The sequence below is a fragment of the Hippocampus guttulatus genome, chromosome 13 (assembly GCF_054856545.1).
Source record: "Hippocampus guttulatus isolate MCC_2025c chromosome 13, RoL_Hgut_1.0, whole genome shotgun sequence".
NCBI classification, from domain to species: Eukaryota; Metazoa; Chordata; class Actinopteri; order Syngnathiformes; family Syngnathidae; genus Hippocampus; species Hippocampus guttulatus.
The window spans coordinates 4,339,436-4,357,623 of NC_141273.1; the positions used below are offsets into that span (position 1 = coordinate 4,339,436).

Consider the following 18,188-nt stretch of genomic DNA (forward strand, 5'->3'; position numbering starts at 1 on the left):
GTAAAAATCCGCACTGTTTGACAGGACAGAGGTGGGGAATGTTATACAAGATTGTTTTTGATGCAAAGTGATACCGTCCAATCAGAAGTCCCATCTGGTAACTGCATCTACAGCGGCACACCTGTTGGCCATCATGTCATGAGTAGGTTTTACTGTGAAAAGGACCGTCACTGCTTCTCTTGGTTAGTGTTTGTGCCTGACTGCCATGGATTTTTGTTTGTATTGCTTTCACCTTGATTTTGCGTCTGCCATGCGGTTGTGTTTGTTACCTTGTATTCTTGTTGGTTTCAGGACTTTTGTTTGATTTGGATTCAGTGTTCTTAGTGTTTGATGAATGCATTTTGTCAGGTTCATCTTGCTCCTCCCTCCCGCCTGCTTTATGGGTTCCTCTACCACCACGTTCGTGACAGCGAGTGGGGGCAGGGAGACGAAAACCCAAGCGAAGCGGTCCTCCTGTAGCAAAATAGGGGAGTTTTCACCCAGTGAATAGAAAGGACGCTCTAAATTGTCCCTAGGTGTGAGTGTGGGCGTGAATGGTTGTTCGTCTCTGTGTGCCCTGCGATTGGCTGGCAACTGATTCAGGGTGTCCCCCGCCTACTGCCCGAAGACGGCTGGGATAGGCTCCAGCACCCCCCGTGACCCTAGTGAGGATCAAGCGGTTCGGAAAATGGATGGATGGATGGATGAATAGAAAGGACTTTGCTGCGGAGGCAACACCCTCATTGTTGCCTGCCGCGGCAGCTAACAAATATCTATCTTATCATATTCTGACAGGAGGGAGGACAATTAAGGGCTGATGGGCATCTTAACATACATTTTGACTTCTCGGCAGCGCAGAAGATCCCGTAAAATTTTCGACTGCCACAAAAAGAAATGAAATATCCTTATTAGTGTTCTTAATTTCTGTCTATTTTAATGTATTCTTAGATATAAACATGTATATCGAAATCACAATTTGCAAAAGTCTTAGACTGGTGAAAACAGTGAGCATCACTCCAGTGCTTGAGCACAGTTCAAGCTGAAGAAAGAGCATTTATGTCATGATGCAGTGTTGTAGTTGGCTAAAGAGATTATTTATTATTTTAGAAAGATTCATTAAACAGTGGGTGGATGGGTGAATTTGGAAAATTAAAGTAATCTTTGCTTGTCAGTTTATTTGTTTGTAGAACTGAATCCTTCCTCTGGAGGTTTGCCAATGTGTGTGTTTGTAAATACTGTAAACAGCTGAGGAGCTGAAAAGTGATGATGCTCAATATGTGTGTGAGGGTGCATCTCGCCTCCGGACGGATGGGTTGTCGGCATCGGAGTGTGTGTGTGTGTGTGTGTGTATTAATCTTGGAAGATATTGCTGTCATTCAGCAGGAAGTCCCATTAAATTTGGGTCATGACATGGTCAAAGTTGAAAAGAAGAGAAGAGGAGCAGCCAGTCAGAAGTACCAAAGTGTGCTGAATGCGTTTTCTGTTTTGGGTCTATTTTATTTTTATCACACATTTCACTGCTTTTCACTTCTATCATTTTTTAAAATTAGTTCCCGTACAAAGGTTCCATGGTTCATACCACCGGAAAAAGATCACGGCAGATCCAGTTAAGTGTGAGTAATGAGGACAAGCGGTTTAGAAATGGATGACTGGTCCAATTCAAGCTATATTTAGGACATGAGAATGTTATTGTTTTCAAATTTTACGTAAATAAATCAAAATAAAGATAGCAAAGAAGCACATTTGTTCTTCGAGTTCTTTCTTGCCCTCTTGAATACGTTTCCTCATGAGCAAGTTGTTGTGTAAATCGCACACATTTTTTAATCACAAGGTCACGGCATTTGTCTTTTCCGAATTTAGGTTGAAAAAAGTTTGACACAGACTTCGAAAGCGTGTGGCTGTCATTAGTTGGAATCACTCCCCAACCACACTGTGAAGCACATTTAAGCCCACATTGATTGATTGAGTATGAATCATGAATACATATACAGTCAACACTGGATGAATGACATCATCATAATGCTCTCAAAATCCAATTCCTCAGATCACCACACATTACTCGGGGTCACGACACACTTCATCCAGTCTGTTTTGTGCCAGACAGTATGTGGACCACAACAGCCAAACTGTACAAACTCATATGTCAAAAAGCCTATCCTGCACGTTATTTGCTTGATGTTCTTCATTTCCCCGGTAACTCGGAGTTGTGTGAATGGTTTGAATGTAATATTGTTTCAAATGTGATAATGGAATATGCAGTGATAAAACAAAAAAAAAAAAAAACTCAGTATAAATATGTATGCCTGTGTGTGTCTGTTTGCAGAACACATTGCCTTTTGGTTGCATATGTGTTGTTTATTACAGCAGAGTACACAAAAGTGTGTGTGAATTCTCCTGAGGAGCATGAATGGAAATGGGATTTTTTTTTTTTTTTTTGTGAGGTCATTTTCGTTGCAAGTGCAGCGCAATGCAATTCATTTTTCAGTTTCACCCACCCGAGTAACATACAAAAACATTGACGCGTGGAGTGGGTTGGGGGGGGGGGGGGATTTTCAATGCTGCCCGCAATCTTTCAAACTAAGATATGTTAAAAAAAATAAAACGACCCCACGTCACGCTCAAGTTGACTTGGTAGATGAAATGAAACAGATTGTTTTCTTTCCATCATGACACATTTCTTTACTTAAACCAGTTTAATGATTATGCATGGCATTTCACATTATGATGCAGCAAATTCATAGTCTCCAAATTATAGTTTATGATGTATTGTCAAAAGGTCAGACACATTCAATTTAAGAAACGAGTCGTTTCTTAAATTGAATGGAGGACAGGAAAAAAAATGCAACAGAAACACTTGATAATGAATCATTTCTAACTAGCATGGCTTTACTGGTTTGCCTGGTTGCGGGCAGTTGCCCTTTAGGGTCTAAATTGGTTCCCGGGTTGAGCCCTCTCGGCATCCTTGCTCTCCTGGGAGGTAGTGGCGATGTTGGAATGCCTTAGTCACCCCAGGATGTTGCTCTCATTTTCTCATGCATAGTCAGAGTTATCCAACTATGAATATCTAAGCGCCACGTTAACGAAAACTGTAAATGTAGAATCTTGCTAGGCAGTGTGAGGAATGCATACCTGTCAACTCATACGGTTTAGCCATAGTTCATACGGATTTTGTGGTGAATCTTACGTATATGGCCGTATCGCACAAATCATACGGATTCTGAAAATTTCCGGGGTTTTTTTGGAGTTGGTGAAAAAAGTAACGCAGGAATACAACTCTGAACACAGTAATGCCACTAAGTAGAATGATGATTAGACATTAACCAGACATTGTATTATGGAGATCTACAATAAATATTGAAAATTTCGTGGGTTTTTTTCTGCCGTTATTTTGACATATAAAATGCTTTGGTATGTTATAAGGATTTTTTGCTCTTTATAAGGATTTTTTTGGTAGTTTATACAGGTTGGCGCTCTGAAACGTTGACAGGTATGGGAATGCGGTCTGAGGAACGCATTCAATTATTGTCTCATCCAAAGGAATCTCAGCTGCAACATCGCTATGTGCACGAACACTCACGGCTCAGTGAGATTCAGGCTTCAAGCGCCGATCCTACTGAGCAACGAACATTTGAGCGTTTACAAAAGCAGCGTATCATACCCGGAGAAATGTCTGTACACTTCCTGAATAGGCCTTACTTAGTGATTCAAACTTGACACTGATTCCAGAAAACAAACAAATGTGAGTTAGGCTCTACTGTATATTTTAATTTTTTAAGTCAATGATGCATGATTCAAAATGATTAAAAGAAGATGGATGAAGATTTGGACTCTTCCGAATTAGAGGACGTCCTCCTGCTTCATCACTCCAATGGAGGCACGAGTAGACTCTTAGGTCAACAAGTCACATGGATGCAATTATCCAAAAGTGTCCTAAAGCAGCAAAAGATAACATTTTTGAACATTTGTTTTAGCCAATAGCAAAACACAAAAAAGACAAATCAAAGTTGCAATCAACTCTTACAATGAGCTGAGCCGTGAGTGACTTTGAGCAGTCTGGTGATGATGTCAGAGTGCGTGGGATGAAAGGTCAAACCATCCACCTCCATGGCCAGATGAGCCGTTTTCCCACTTCGAATGTCGAAACGCACAAGAGTGGACAAGATAGACTCCTCCTAGAGATCAAGATTTACACAGTGAGAAACCTTCAGGTAGATATTCCAATAATCGGCTATGTTTCACCTTCTTCACGGATGGCAAATTAGCAGTCCAATCTTGCAGCTCTTCGGGGGTTTGGTGATCCATTCCCAGGCCTTTGTTTAGATATCGCTTATGTACGGGACAGGTGTTGAGCAGGTAGAGGCCACAAGCCACTGCGTACCCTCCCCAGTTGGAAACCCCTGCAAGTGGCACAGAGATGAAAAAAATGATACAAGCCACCATCAATCCTAAGCTTTTTCATAAAAAGCATTCTGTGAGTAACGCTCAATCGTCCACGGTGTAGTCGGCCTGTCACATCATAGGGACAGTCATTTCTGTTATTTGGCCCCTCCCACAATGTCGACACCCAGAATAACAAACCGATTGTGCCATTAATGCCTTTGCTGCCAGCGTTAATCAAAATGGAGCATTGTGTTACTCTCAGGGCGGCCCGGTAGTCCAGTGGTTAGCACGTCCACTTCACAGTGCAGAGGTACCGGGTTCAATTCCAGCTACGGCCTCCCTGTGTGGAGTTTGCATGTTCTCCCCGGGCCTGCGTGGGTTTTCTCCGGGTACTCCGGTTTCCTCCCACATTCCAAAAACATGCGTGGCAGGCTAATTGAACACTCTAAATTGTCCCTAGGTGTGAATGTGAGCGTGGATGGTTGTTGGTCTCTGTGTGCCCTGCGATTGGCTGGCAACCGATTCAGGGTGTCCCCCGCCTACTGCCCGAAGTCAGCTGGAATAGGCTCCAGCACCCCCCGCGACCCTAGTGAGGATCAAGCGGTTCGGAAAATGAATGAATGAATGAATGAATGAATGTTACTCTCAAAGAACAATTTTTGTGACACTGTTTGAACTGAAAATACATGTGCTACTACTGTCACATATGTAGTTGTACAAATAAACCATGTCAGGCTATGAAGGGGAGAAAAAAAAGAAATGATCTGCTTCACGGCGGTGAAGAAATGTTGGTGTTCGTAAATGAAAAGGGGATTCATTCATGGTTATTTTGCAACGTAAGGATGTTTGGTCATCCAAACCTGCAGTGATAGCGTAGTCAGCAGGCACGTCACAGGCTATCAGATCCCCCTTTGGCATCAGATTCTTGACTTTGTCCTTCACTTTCCCCATCCCCAACTCGTTTCCACCATCACCGATTCCTGCAGGGAATAAGATCTGCTGAGCAACCAGGATGACAGGCCTGGCATCCATTTGTTTTTGGGAGACAATTTACTGAAGCAAAAGTTAATCTTCTCGCAGCTGCATGACTTTTTACTTTGCTGTCACGTTTGTTCGCTACAAACGGAACCCAAAAGTGTTGACTACCTATAGTGGTAATTCCTGGAATATTCTTTGCAGCAATAAACAGGTCGTCGATTGGATCCACAAGATGCTTGATGTTTACTGCTCTCATGTTGTAGTAGTTTCCATCCTCAGCTCGCCCACTGCGCTCTATGGCTACGAGGTGGTCGTACCTGCAACCACAAATAACAGTCATGGTTTCGTGACAGCAACAATCACACAAATGTTAATGAACAACTCTCCCGCCAAATGTTAAATGGAGTGTTACAGAAAATGGAAGTGCACGAATACCTGACTACGTGCCATTCAGATTACATGCTTCGGTGCACAAAGGCAGCTTTACAGACCTTGGTTTAGCGGGATCTCCATGGTGACACAAAAAGTGAAGTGAAGAGTTCGGACCAATGTCTTCGAAGACCACCAGTGGAATGGTTGATTTCAGTACACCTGAGGAGGGAAAAAGAAAGTCCTTAATGTTGTGTGAACTGAATGCATGCATCCAGACTAAAGCCATTGTGTCAAAAATTATTTTTTTCCTACTACTCCACAGTGGAACCTGTCTATTTATGGGGGTTAGGCACTGGGCTGGCCCACGAAGAGTGAAAATCTGCATATAATTGATGCCATTTATAAATGCAGTGAATGGAGAAAATAAAAATAAAAATATAATGGCCCAAAATCTTGAAAAAGTGCTCAGCGCTCAACCAAAAACGAGATCACCCACTTCCAAAAAAGCAACGCTGCCCCCAAACTGATAAGAATTTATACATTTGTAAACTATCCATCCATGGTTGTGTAGCCAAAGAAAAGTAAATTCAAAATAAATAAATAAATAAATAAATACATTTAAAACCCGTATGCACATTCAGATGTTAAAAAATGGAAATAAACTGAGCACAAAACTCCTACTTGTCCTCACAGCTTCATCAATGATGTCCTGATTCATCTGCAAGGCTCTCTTGTCCGTCACCATTGTAACTCGCTTGCCGAGGGAAAGCAGCATGGTTGCCATGGCAATAGCTCCAGGTGGGCCATCAGTCTCATCAGGAGGACTGAAGGTGAAACAGGTCAAAAGGATGCTCAGATGTGACGGATGCAGGTGCTGTCGAGAGGCTCGACTTGGTTGAGCAACTAAAATCCCATGGTCTTGTGTGTGTCCGTGTAAAGCTCGTCTTTATGGCACTAAATCGAATCTAATATCACACACCTAGAGCTTTTTGAAGGGTTTACGTACTGTACCTGTACATGTAGTGTGTTGGGAAGCCTGTCGTTATGGCAACAGAGGATGAGTGTGAGAGTGCCAGACAAGAGCGTAGAAGTTCATCTTGAATAAACAAAGCTTTGATGCCCCGTTGACCTGTTTGACAGAGGTTGGAAGAAAGTGAGATCCATTTCCTGCCCATGAGGAGGCCCACTCAGACGTGTAGGGAGACTCCACCTCCGACCCAGAACACAATCAATCAACAAATGACAGTGTCGGGCAGTGCTTTTTAGGACACTTCTGATCCAAGACCGAGAACATTTACAACTCGCTGGACAGTATTTTCTTCTTTTGGTCAATCTTCTATTCATCATGACATTTTAATGAAGAACTACACAATTCAAATTAAATGGCAGAGAGAAAGTGTTTGAGTTTAAGATCTTTGCCTCGGTAAAAGAGAGTGACCGCTATGTTTTTTTTCCCCATACCGATACAGATTAGTAGTAGTTAATTACTGTATAAGGTTTTATGATTAAAGATTTAAGTAAATACGTGTACTGCTGTAGTCTTTTTCCTCAACTATGTAAAGTATAAATACTGTTTACATATTTAAAACATACCCACATACACTTCACAAAAATTCCTCGGGAGGGAACCCAATGCTCCAGCGCGGTTTTTCACTTATCGCGGCAGGGTCCCAGTCCCCATTAACCGCGATGGAACAAAAGCAATCATGTGTAGAAAGTTCTAATGTGAAAAAAAAAAAATCACCTCCAGACGTGTAAGAGACACGCGTAAGAGGCACACTGTACAGCGCAAGTACTTTTGCGACATAGTGTAGTGCACACCAAGTATTCATGTACAGTACCTGGGTCTTCTCCGATGATTGCGTCCAGCTGCCTGATCTGTGCCACAGCACCCTGCGACGCCAGACTGTAGAACAAGGGGTTTTCAGATATCTGGAAGCAGAGGGCTGTGGCTTCAGATTTCTTGCTGTCAGGGCCGTGGGATCGGAGGGAGGGGTCTTGCACATCAGTCAAGAACATGCAGCCCGGTGAGTGACTGAACGCCAATGATGGCTCTGGAAACCAAGGAACATGAGGTCTTTTTGAACAGCACAGTCATTAGGGGATCATTAGCGAAAATAAATCAAAGAATCATCATGATGAAAAGAAAAATAAGACTGTCGAGATTGTGAAATATATTATTACAGACGGTCGCAAGGACCTTGGGGCCTTGTGGGCTGATGATGTACTCATGTTGTTGCTCTAATAATTCACGCAAAAAAAAAAAAAAAAAAAAAAAGAAGAGGAAATTGAGGTTTCAGATTCTCCCACACAAGCTGGAACCTGAATACTCAAATGGGGAAGAAATGAAGTGAACAACATGATGAATGTTCTTTTGCTTCCAAACGAAGGCACTGGTTTGTTCCTACTTGCTGACTTTCCTCACTACTGACAACACTTGCGTCAGGTCCTCACAAGACACTAAGCTCCACGTTATTGAATGTTTTGAAAAAGCCATCGCTCGGTTTTACACACACGCGCGTGCACATGTACCAGGGTTCCCACTCTTCCACTTGCTTTTTATTTATGGACCTTTTAAGGACTTTGGAGGGCTAATTTAGCCATTTTTTAAGGACCGTTTCCCCACTCAGCAGGGGATTCACGGTGGATTTAATGCCCGCTCAGCAATATGCGGGCTGAACAGAAAGCCACATATCACTGAGCTGGTGTTCAAATCATTGCTGCCAAAGGAGGGGCACATCTTTATTTTTAGGGGCAATCAGCTTACCCTTTATTTGCTATACTGTATTCAAAAAAAATTGAATTCATTCACAAATAAAGTACACTAAGAAAATTTTAAATTTAGAAAATATAAAACTTCAATTTCTTTTTGAATAAAAATAACATTTTATGGATTTTTCTTGATTTTTAGAAGCTTTCCCTGAAAATTAAGGACAATTAACTCATTCAGTACCAGTCAATTCTAGACCAAGTCTGAAAAGACGTTTAAAAACGTCTTTGGGAGTGAATGAGTTCAGAACATAATTTTACAATTTCTTTTTTTATGGATTTTTATGAACTTTAAAGACCCGTGGGAACCCTGTGTACACTTGTGGCATTTTAGGTCACATTTGTCAAAGGAAAAAAAAATTTGATTGCCTTAAAGGTGACACAATTTTCCATAATGTTGAAGGTAACAGTGTCCAAGCATTGCTGATCGATTAACAATAGTACAGTACAAACTATTTTCAAACATGGGAGACTGACTGCTGCTGACGATTGCCTCTATGGCAGTCACTCCACAGGCCCAGAAGACTGGAACATCACCGGGCTGCAGTTCAACCTGATCCCCATAATCTGGTCGGGACAGGTCCTGTATGCCTAGGAAAGCTAAATATGCAAAACCAAAGTTCACATATACTTAAAAGAGAGAGAGAATTTCCTCTAAGCACGTGTTAGGGCACCTCCATCGCCAATGTGCACGGGGGCTCCATGTGCTTGGGGGTCAAGGCTCGTGACCTGGACTGCTGCCTCCAGCATGGCAGGTGGAATTGGACGCATCGACACCACGAGAGGGCAACTGAAAACACCAGCTCGAATACAGGGAACAGCAGTCTGGAAACACAAGTTTTCACCGTGATATTGACAATAACCATTTATTTATAGTATTGCTCACACCCAAAGACCATTTTAGCATTTCATTGACTTAACCCTTTCGGGGACAGCGGTCACTACAGTGGACAGCTTATCATGTTATCAGGTTGTCATTATTGGTGGATGAAAGGGTTAATGCACCGACAGGACCTTCACGCATTTGTTTCACACCTTGTACATGCTGACATTGCGGCCTTGCTCCACATTCCTGACAACAACTCCAGCTTTCTTCAGGCTGCCCTCAAAGCCAAAGCTGCAGCCCAGATAGAAACAAACCATGTCTGACCACTGCATACAAGGCGCAGACGGCTTCTGCGAGACCACCCTAAAAACAGATAACGTGTCAAGTGCGAATCCATATAATACGAATGACACCTATTTTACAGATTACGGTTGAGATTTATACATTATACACGATCAAAACTTTAAATCTCTTTTTAAAAAATGGTAATAAAATTGTAATAAACAAAAGCCCCCCACAAATGTGTCTTTAATTATTTTTAGGACATACATTAAACAAAGACACAAATCCTCATATATGCTAGCTTTGCTTAACTAATCAGAGACTTAAAGATGGCTCTGGTCCGGGCTTCATTGGTGCAATTATTTATTTCAATACATTATCTTCTGTAGTTTTCTTGTGGAAAAAACAAACTGAGCTCAACTAAGCAACATTCTTTTGTTGTGTTTATTTCTGTGTGAGAGGACACCTGAGTGACTTGCTGTAGCTCAGCAGGCTGGAGACACTTGTTTTCAGAACACCATCCTGATACACTCGGTACTGTGAGATGTCTGTCCTGATAGCACAGAAAATAAAGCAAGAACATTTTCCTACTATACAACTATTGACATGACAAATATCATTTTTGGATGATTATTATCTAAGATGTGAAGCATTGCAAAACTTACTGTATTTAGGCATAATCTTATTCAACACTTAGTTGACCTTTTCAACCACATATTGGGGTCAAAGTGTCACTTATATCACATGCCACTTGACCATAGTTTTGAGATATGATAGCAAATATCGAAACCAAAATCTATTGACAATTATGATAATGACAATTTTTCCCTCAAATTGGCTGGCACTGAATGAGTTATTTAGAGTGATTTCTGGACCAGTCAATTTGGGAATTGGGAACGATTCCCAACATAAAGTGGCATCAGTCCTGAACTGCAAACCCAATTCCAATGAAGGTGGGACGTTGCGTTAAACATAAATAAAAGCAGAATACAATAATTTGCAAATCATGTTCAACCCTTTTCAATACACTCCAAAGGCTAGATGTTCAAACTGATAAACTTGACTTGAGACTCAAAGATTTTTGACTCCAGACTTAGTTGTGACTTGCACAAAGGTGCCTTTTTCCTACCTCTGCGGTTCAGTGATATTTTTTGAGGTAGAAAATCATTAAACAACTTTCCTGTACAGCATAGGTGTCAAACTCAGGTCCTGGAGGGCCGCTGCCCTGCATGTTTTCCAAGTCTCCCTGTTGCAACACACCTGATTCAAATGAACAGGTTCACTGTCAGGCTTGCGCAGAGCTTGCTGATGATCTGATCATTTGAATCAGGTGTGTTGCAACAGGGAGACTTGGAAAACATGCAGGGCAGCGGCCCTCCAAGACCTGGGTTTGACACCTATGCTGTACAGCAGGGGTGCCCAGACTTTTTGGACCGAAAATCTACTTTTCGATCAACTAACCTCACGGGATCTACCCTTACCGACACACACGCACACGTACACGCACACGCCATGATGAGAAACAGCCTGAAACTGAGGCATGCGATGCACTTTTGCAGCCTGTTAGCCATCGTAGCTCACACGTACCGTTTTAAAGTGCTTCCCTGGGCCCTCCTAGGTTCCTATTCTTTGCCCGTGCCCTCAATGAAGTGTACACGAAGCAAACTCTGAATGAGAATAATGGCGATAAAAGATTGAGAGCACAACAGCTCTGATCACAAGCTGCAATTGCAGATTGCTGAGCGCAAACAACTTCCTGTGACGTCATCACGCGCCACCATAAATTCAAGATTTACCTGCTTTATTTTATCCATTCATCCATTTTCCGAACCGCTTGATCCTCACTAGGGTCGCGGGGGTGCTGGAGCCGATCCCAGCTGTCTCCGGGCAGTAGGCGGGGGACACCCTGAATCGGTTGCCAGCCAATCGCAGGGCACACAGAGACGAACAACCATCCACGCTCACATTCACACCTAGGGGCAATTCAGAGCGTTCAATCAGCCTGCCATGCATGTTTTTGGAATGTGGGAGGAAACCGGAGAACCCGGAGAAAACCCACGCAGGCCCGGGGAGAACATGCAAACTCCACACAGGGAGGCCGGAGCTGGAATCGAACCCGGTACCTCTGCACTGTGAAGCCGACGTGCTAACCACTGGACTACCGGGCCGCCTGATTTAATTTATTTTTTAAATATTTATTTTGCGAAAAGGAGACTGATAGGATGATTATGGTGCACCGTACATTAACACAAAAAAATATATTACTAACATGTACAAAGACACACAAATGGTTGTTTGTTTTTTTTCTCCTCGACACTCTTCGGATCTACTTGGGACCTGTTATAGATCTACCGGTAGATCAGGATCGACCTAATGGGCACCCCTGCTGTACAGCAATCTATACTGGCTCTCCCAAAAGATGCTGACATGCTACCAGACACTTCATGCCATCATCTACTCTGAACCGTTCAATGAGGGCAGCAGAGAAACTGATCTGTGTACTCTTTACATTGGACTGAGACACTCAGGTTTCAGAGATGAGAGGTGTATTCCAAACTCGTGTCTTTGTAAGTTTTATAGTCAATAAATTCATCTTTATTCGAAAAACAGGACAAATCTCACTTTGGAAAATGAAATTAAAACTCACAGCATTTCAAGCTCAGCTCAAGATAGTCGGCTACTTACACTTAACACAATTGGCAGAAAAGGTGTTACCTGATGTCGGCGTCTTCTGCCAGAGGTGGGCATGAGGTCTCTCCTGGTTGGCTGCAGTACAGAAGTGGCAAAGGTGCCGGATTACTGCGACAAAACACTTCAAAATCTTTGGCCAGATGTTTGGGAACGATGACAACATTTGCTTGCTGGTATCCTACCACAACAAAATGGACACACACACACACACACACTATATGACTACGACCATCCATTTTCTGACAGCATACCTGTCAACTTGTACGTTTTCCCCATATTTTATACGTTTTTTAAAAAATCATTTCAAATCATGTACGGCGTATTACAACTTTTATATGGGGGAGAAAAAAAAAAACAATTGTGAATCGATCTCACAAAGACCATTTTGGCTCAAATCCAGATCGTCTCACCTGCAGGTAGCCAAACGACAATGCCGTCGTCGATCGCTACCATTGTCACGGCAAACCAGCAAAAGTAATCCTCAATCGTATACGGTAATCCCTCGTTTATCGCGGTTAATGGGGACCAAAACCACCCGCGATAAACGAAAATCCGCTAAGTAGCGTCCAATTAAGATAAACAGGTAAAAAAAAAAAAAACTTTTTTTTTTAAAGTCCGCAAACGGTCCGCGAGAAGCTGCAAAACAACAGCGAGTCACATAGAGCAACATGTACAGTAATGTACTCCATTTATATGTAAAAAAATTAATTAAATAAAAAACATTTAAATATGTTTGAAAAAATCCGCGATGCGCTGAACCCGCGATAAACGAACCGCGAAATAGCGAGGGATCACTGTATATTTTTTTTCATCACTGCGTACGGTCAGATTGATAAAGCATGATGTGCGCATACGCGGAAAGACATATGGGTTTTTGTTGCTTTGTAAGGGGAATCGTAATCATTTATAAGGGCGGCTATTAGCCGAGATTGACAGGTATCTGATAGGGTGTTCCATTAACCTGCCATGCATGTTTTTGGAATGTGGGAGGAAAACCGGAGTACGCACACAGACCCATACTTTGTCAGGGTGTGATTTCCCAGTGCACGAATTAGACTGAATCGGTCCGGAATCAAACCCTGGACGTCTGCATCCCCCACCGTGCCGCTGACTATCGCACATTTAACTTTAATATGAACTAAACTTGAACCAACGCATGTTCCCTAGTGTCAGCTTCTTCAAATAATTTGAAGCAATCACTTGGCACAAATGGTTTAAATGTAAGGTTTATCGTGACGGTGCTCACTGGTTCTAATAAAGAAGCTGGCAACTGATTAATTCACTTAGTGTAGGCAATTTGGATTGATTCTACTTACTGATACTTTCTATTCTTAAAAAAAATCTTATGTTCCAAAGACAATGACAATAAGTCTTGCCCAGAGCCAACCAAAATATGCATGACTGTAATGCGCACGTTTCTTACCATTGGCTAATCCAGATGTGTTTGTTATTCTGGGATCTTCCTTCCTAATCAGCAGCCTTAAATCAGCAGGACCCAACAACTTAAAATTTTCCGACACTGCCATCACAGAGAAAAAAATACACTCGTGAAAACACAGTGGTGGAAAAAACATTCCAGATGGTAAATCATAGAACGACAAGCCTCAAAACACGTATGTTTGGTTGAGTATGAATAATTCATTAACTCAAGGTTTATCCCCATTGAAACCTCCTCCCTGTTGCACATGCATTTCATCCAGGCGCCACCTGCTGACTACTTGTTCAAACGGCTTTAGTGGCTCAACAAGGTCTTCTGTTCATTCGCGACGTAACTTGCGTTGTCTCTCTTATCATGTAATGAAGGAGACGAGGCGTGTTGGATAGAACTCTCTTCTTCAAGCTTGTACTCTAAACTCCCGTGGCATGCTGGGTAATGTAGTTCTTATGTCATTTTACACATAACTCAAATAGACGTGAGTTATGTGTGGGCTCTCTATTTAGCAGAGAGGATAAACGGGTAAATTTTCCTTACAAAAGTGGGAAAAAATCACTTAAACTCTGTCAAAATGCATGCTCGTAGAGACCACAATTGTATTCCAAAGGCCACATTATATGAGTATGTACATCTACACACACACACAATATATATATATATATACAGTATATAATTACAATTATTCAGATTTACAAAATTACAAATGTGCTCTGAGTGAGGGAGGTTTAGTGTCAAGGGGAGAAGAACCCACTCAGCAGGGGCTCAGCTCTTCATGGTATACTGTACAGCACGCATACAATTATGTAGATTAAGTGTTGGTCATACTTAAATACAAGTTTGGGGGACAGTGCAGTTGGTTAAAGAATATTCATTGGTTAATTTTTTTTTTTAATAATATACTTGAATACTGGTTTTACCTTTATCACAGGCACCCCTGAAGAATCTTAAGGAGAGCCTTGCGCCTTTGAGAGCAGTCAGCATGCTTGACCTGAGCATTGGTGCAGACAAATAAAATTATTAGTTCACTTTCTATGCAGCCGGTGCCACCTTTCTTTTATTTTTTTTAATTAAATATACACTTACTGGTCACTAAACTTGCAGTATCATAAAGAGAGATGCATGACAAACTGTACAGTACAGTGGACGACAGGTGTAAATGCCCTGAAAATGGCCGAACACTTCAAACACTAAACTGCTGCAAACAAACAAAAACAAGATGCAAATTTAAAAAAAAATACCTAAAATAACACAACTGCAATCTAAAATATACACAAAACAACTGCAAAACAAAAATGCTGCAAGGAAGAAAGGCTGAAATCAGCCAAACGCTGCAAACATAGTAATGTTGCAAGCAAAAACTGTCAACACACAAATGCAGAAAAATACACAAAAAAACAAAAACAAACACGAGAAAGAAATGCTACAATCACAACAACAAAATGGAAGCAAACATTACAAACTAAAAAAAAAAACAAATGGAAAAAAAAAGCTCCGTAAATCTAAAACACATCAACTCAAAAACAAGAGCCAGAAAAAAATTGACGTAAATTCACGCAATGAAACGGAAGTTTGCCAGGCTACTGGGTGGCACTCCTGTTAAACCAGATCTTCTCCATTTTCTGGTCTCACGTAAACTTTTATCCACCATGTAGCTTTGTCTATCATGTAGTACAACTTCATTTATATAGCACATTTCACAAGAGGTGCAGCTGTAACAAAGCACTTTCCCTCTAACATAAAATATCAATAATCCAAAACCAAAGGAAGTGAAAACAGTAAATGTCCTCAAAGGAGTTTTAAAAATGGAGAGGGAGGGTGCTTGCCTAACGTTGAAGCAAAAGTAATTGCAGAGGGAAGGACTGGCAACAGAAAAGGCGCAATCTCCTCTGAGGTTCCACTTAATCCCCGGCACCTCCGGCGTCTAGTCTACGGACCTGAGGCACCAGGTAGGTGCATCGGGGTGGAGGAGCTCAGAGAGGTGAGCAGGGGCAAAGATTTGAAAACAAATAGAAGGATCTTAAAATGAACTCTAAAATGTAATGGGAGCCAGCGAAGGGAGGCCAAAATTGGGGTTACAGGTATGTACCTCCTAATCAGCAATCCCACTCAGGTCTTGGTCTCACAGGACTGGTCCAGCCCCCTCGTGGCCTGCAAACTTCCGTTTAGTGACATGAATTTGCTGTTTTTTTTTCTTGCTGTCATTTTTGAGTTGGGGTGTTTTGGATTTTTGCAGTTTTTTTTTTTTTTTTGCATTTGTTTTGAGGTTTGCTTCCACTTGCTGTGATTGCAGCATTTCTTCCTTTTCTTTGTGTGTGTGTGTGTGTGTGTGTTTTTGCAATGATGCGCTTGTTTATTGTTTGCACTGTTCCTGTGTTTGCAGCGTCTGGCCATTTGCAGCATTTCATACTTGCAACATTTTTGTGTGTTTTTTTTAGTTCGTGTTTGCATTTGTCAGTTTTTTTTTTCCAGCATGGGAGGCATGATGGTCGACGGGTTAGCACTTACAGTGCAGAGGTCATGTGGCATTTGCATGTTTTTCCCGGCTTTTCTCTGGGTACTCCGGTTTCCTCATTCCAAAAACATGCACGTAGGTTAATGGAACACTCTAAACCAGGGGTGGGGTATTCCGGTTCCTCAAGAGCCATATCCTGCCTGTTTTAGATCTCTCCCTACTCCTACACACCTCATTCAGTTGATCATGATCGTTTCAGGCTTATACAGAGCTTGCTGGTGAGCTGATTGTTTGAGTTAGGTGAATTGGAGTAGAGAGAGAGCTAAAACAGTCAAGATTTGGCTCTCCAGGAAGCGGAGTTCCCTGCCCCTGCTCTAAAATGTCCCTTGGCATCAGTGAGCGTGAATGGTTGTTTATCTTTGTGTGCCCTGCGATTGGCTGGCAACCGGTTCAGGGTGTCCCCCACCTACTGCCCGAAGACAGCTGGGATCGGCTCCAGCACGCCGTCGACCCTCATGAGGATAAGCGGATGACAAAAATAGATGGATGGGATATTTGCAGCATTTCTGTCTTTGCAGCGTTCGCCGTTTCCAGCACATTTGCCCGTCAGTATCACTGGTGTAAACTCGATGAAGGTTTAATACGTATCAAACGCTCATCGAGTTTACGTGCACTAAAAGAAAGGGCAAACGTTTATTGGATCGTACGAGCGTGCAAAGGTAGCAAGTTTACCTCCACAACGAAAATCACAAACATAGAGAGTGTGAGCATAACGCTAAAGACATGTTAACAGCATTTGGTTAATGCTTTTTATTTAATCGTGAAAATACTTGCCCTGGTAATTTTCCCTCTCGGAAGAGTAACCCCTCCCCACCGCTAAAGTCCCGTCGTTTCTCGGACTTACTTGCGATACAACTGTAACTCGTTACGTTTTTAGTACCTTCTCTTATTTGCAATATGCTGTTTATATGTTCGTGCTCCTTTCCGAGATCAGTTCCAGCAGCCGATGACAATGAGGGCAAAATACGCCAGTGCGCTGGAGCTAAGCAACATGCCGACGTAGCGGCCATGATGGTAAGGTCAATGGAATTATCAAAACACAATGCATTGACATTGAAATTAAATCGTATTTTGCAAATTTCTTGACTGACTATTATGAGGTTTACATTATTGACAATGCCTGAACGTGTGCTATCAATATATAACATTAAAAAAAATAAAGCTCAACATTATGTTTATCCATGCATGTTATTCCTAGTTCCCTTGTCCGGAATGTACGGGCGTTGAATGCAAGCGTGTGCGTCACAATGAGGCGGCACCCTTATTTCGGGGTTTTCTTGTCGTCCAAAGGCAACGAACCCACTGACGCCGGTGCCCCTCATAGTTTATCGCGTTAGGAATGCATTTCTCTAGGAGCGTGTTTTTTTTTCTTTCTTCGTCTTCTTTTAAACTTTGAGCGAATGACCTTTTCTCTGTTAATACCGCCACCTACTGTACAGGAGAAAGTAAAGTACTCGGCAAGCAATGGCATCCACAGTAGGTCAAAGACCAAGGAAACAGAAGAAAGTAATGAGCCTCCTGCCCACACGCGCGCGCACACACACACACACACACACACACACACACACACACACACACACACACACACACACACGCACCCACGCGCACACACACACACGCACCCACGCGCACACACACACACGCACACGCACACTGGGAATCTCTCTGTTCTCTGCCCTCGTGTACCGGTACTTTGTCGAAAAGGAGGCCCCCGGAGTCCGAGCTGCAGACCATCCCTATCGGCTGGTGGTGGGCCACCGTCAGCATGACAACGGTGGGCTATGGGGACACCTTTCCTGTTACTCTCGCCGGGAAGCTCATAGGAACGCTGTGCATTCTCTCTGGGCTGCTTATTGTGGCTTTGCCCATCACCAACATCTTCAACACGTTCTCGAACTTCTACCAGAAACAAAAGAAAATAAACGGCTTTTCAAATCACGAACCAGTGACTGCATTCTATGGTT

General features: G+C 42.4%; 1 protein-coding gene across 4 annotated transcripts; it reads right to left on the reverse strand.

Annotated features, from left to right (window-relative positions):
* Positions 1–2,993: 2,993 nt before the first annotated feature.
* On the reverse strand, positions 2,994–17,231 carry dglucy (D-glutamate cyclase). 4 transcript variants are annotated; one of them, XM_086127300.1, is made up of 17 exons: positions 17,105–17,231; positions 14,630–14,700; positions 13,701–13,796; positions 12,302–12,455; positions 10,053–10,139; positions 9,514–9,667; positions 9,153–9,303; positions 8,956–9,078; positions 7,551–7,763; positions 6,721–6,838; positions 6,391–6,533; positions 5,829–5,928; positions 5,506–5,654; positions 5,220–5,339; positions 4,219–4,376; positions 4,001–4,151; positions 2,994–3,909 (listed from the first exon to the last, which is right to left on the reverse strand). In XM_086127300.1, coding segments are annotated over exons 2-17 (1,983 nt in total). In that variant the 5' UTR covers positions 14,694–14,700; positions 17,105–17,231; the 3' UTR covers positions 2,994–3,907. The 4 variants fall into 4 exon arrangements, with proteins under 4 accessions (XP_085983426.1, XP_085983425.1, XP_085983424.1 ...); XM_086127299.1 differs by having other exon boundaries at positions 16,999–17,137; XM_086127298.1 differs by lacking the exon at positions 17,105–17,231 and adding an exon at positions 16,218–16,246.
* Positions 17,232–18,188: the final 957 nt, after the last annotated feature.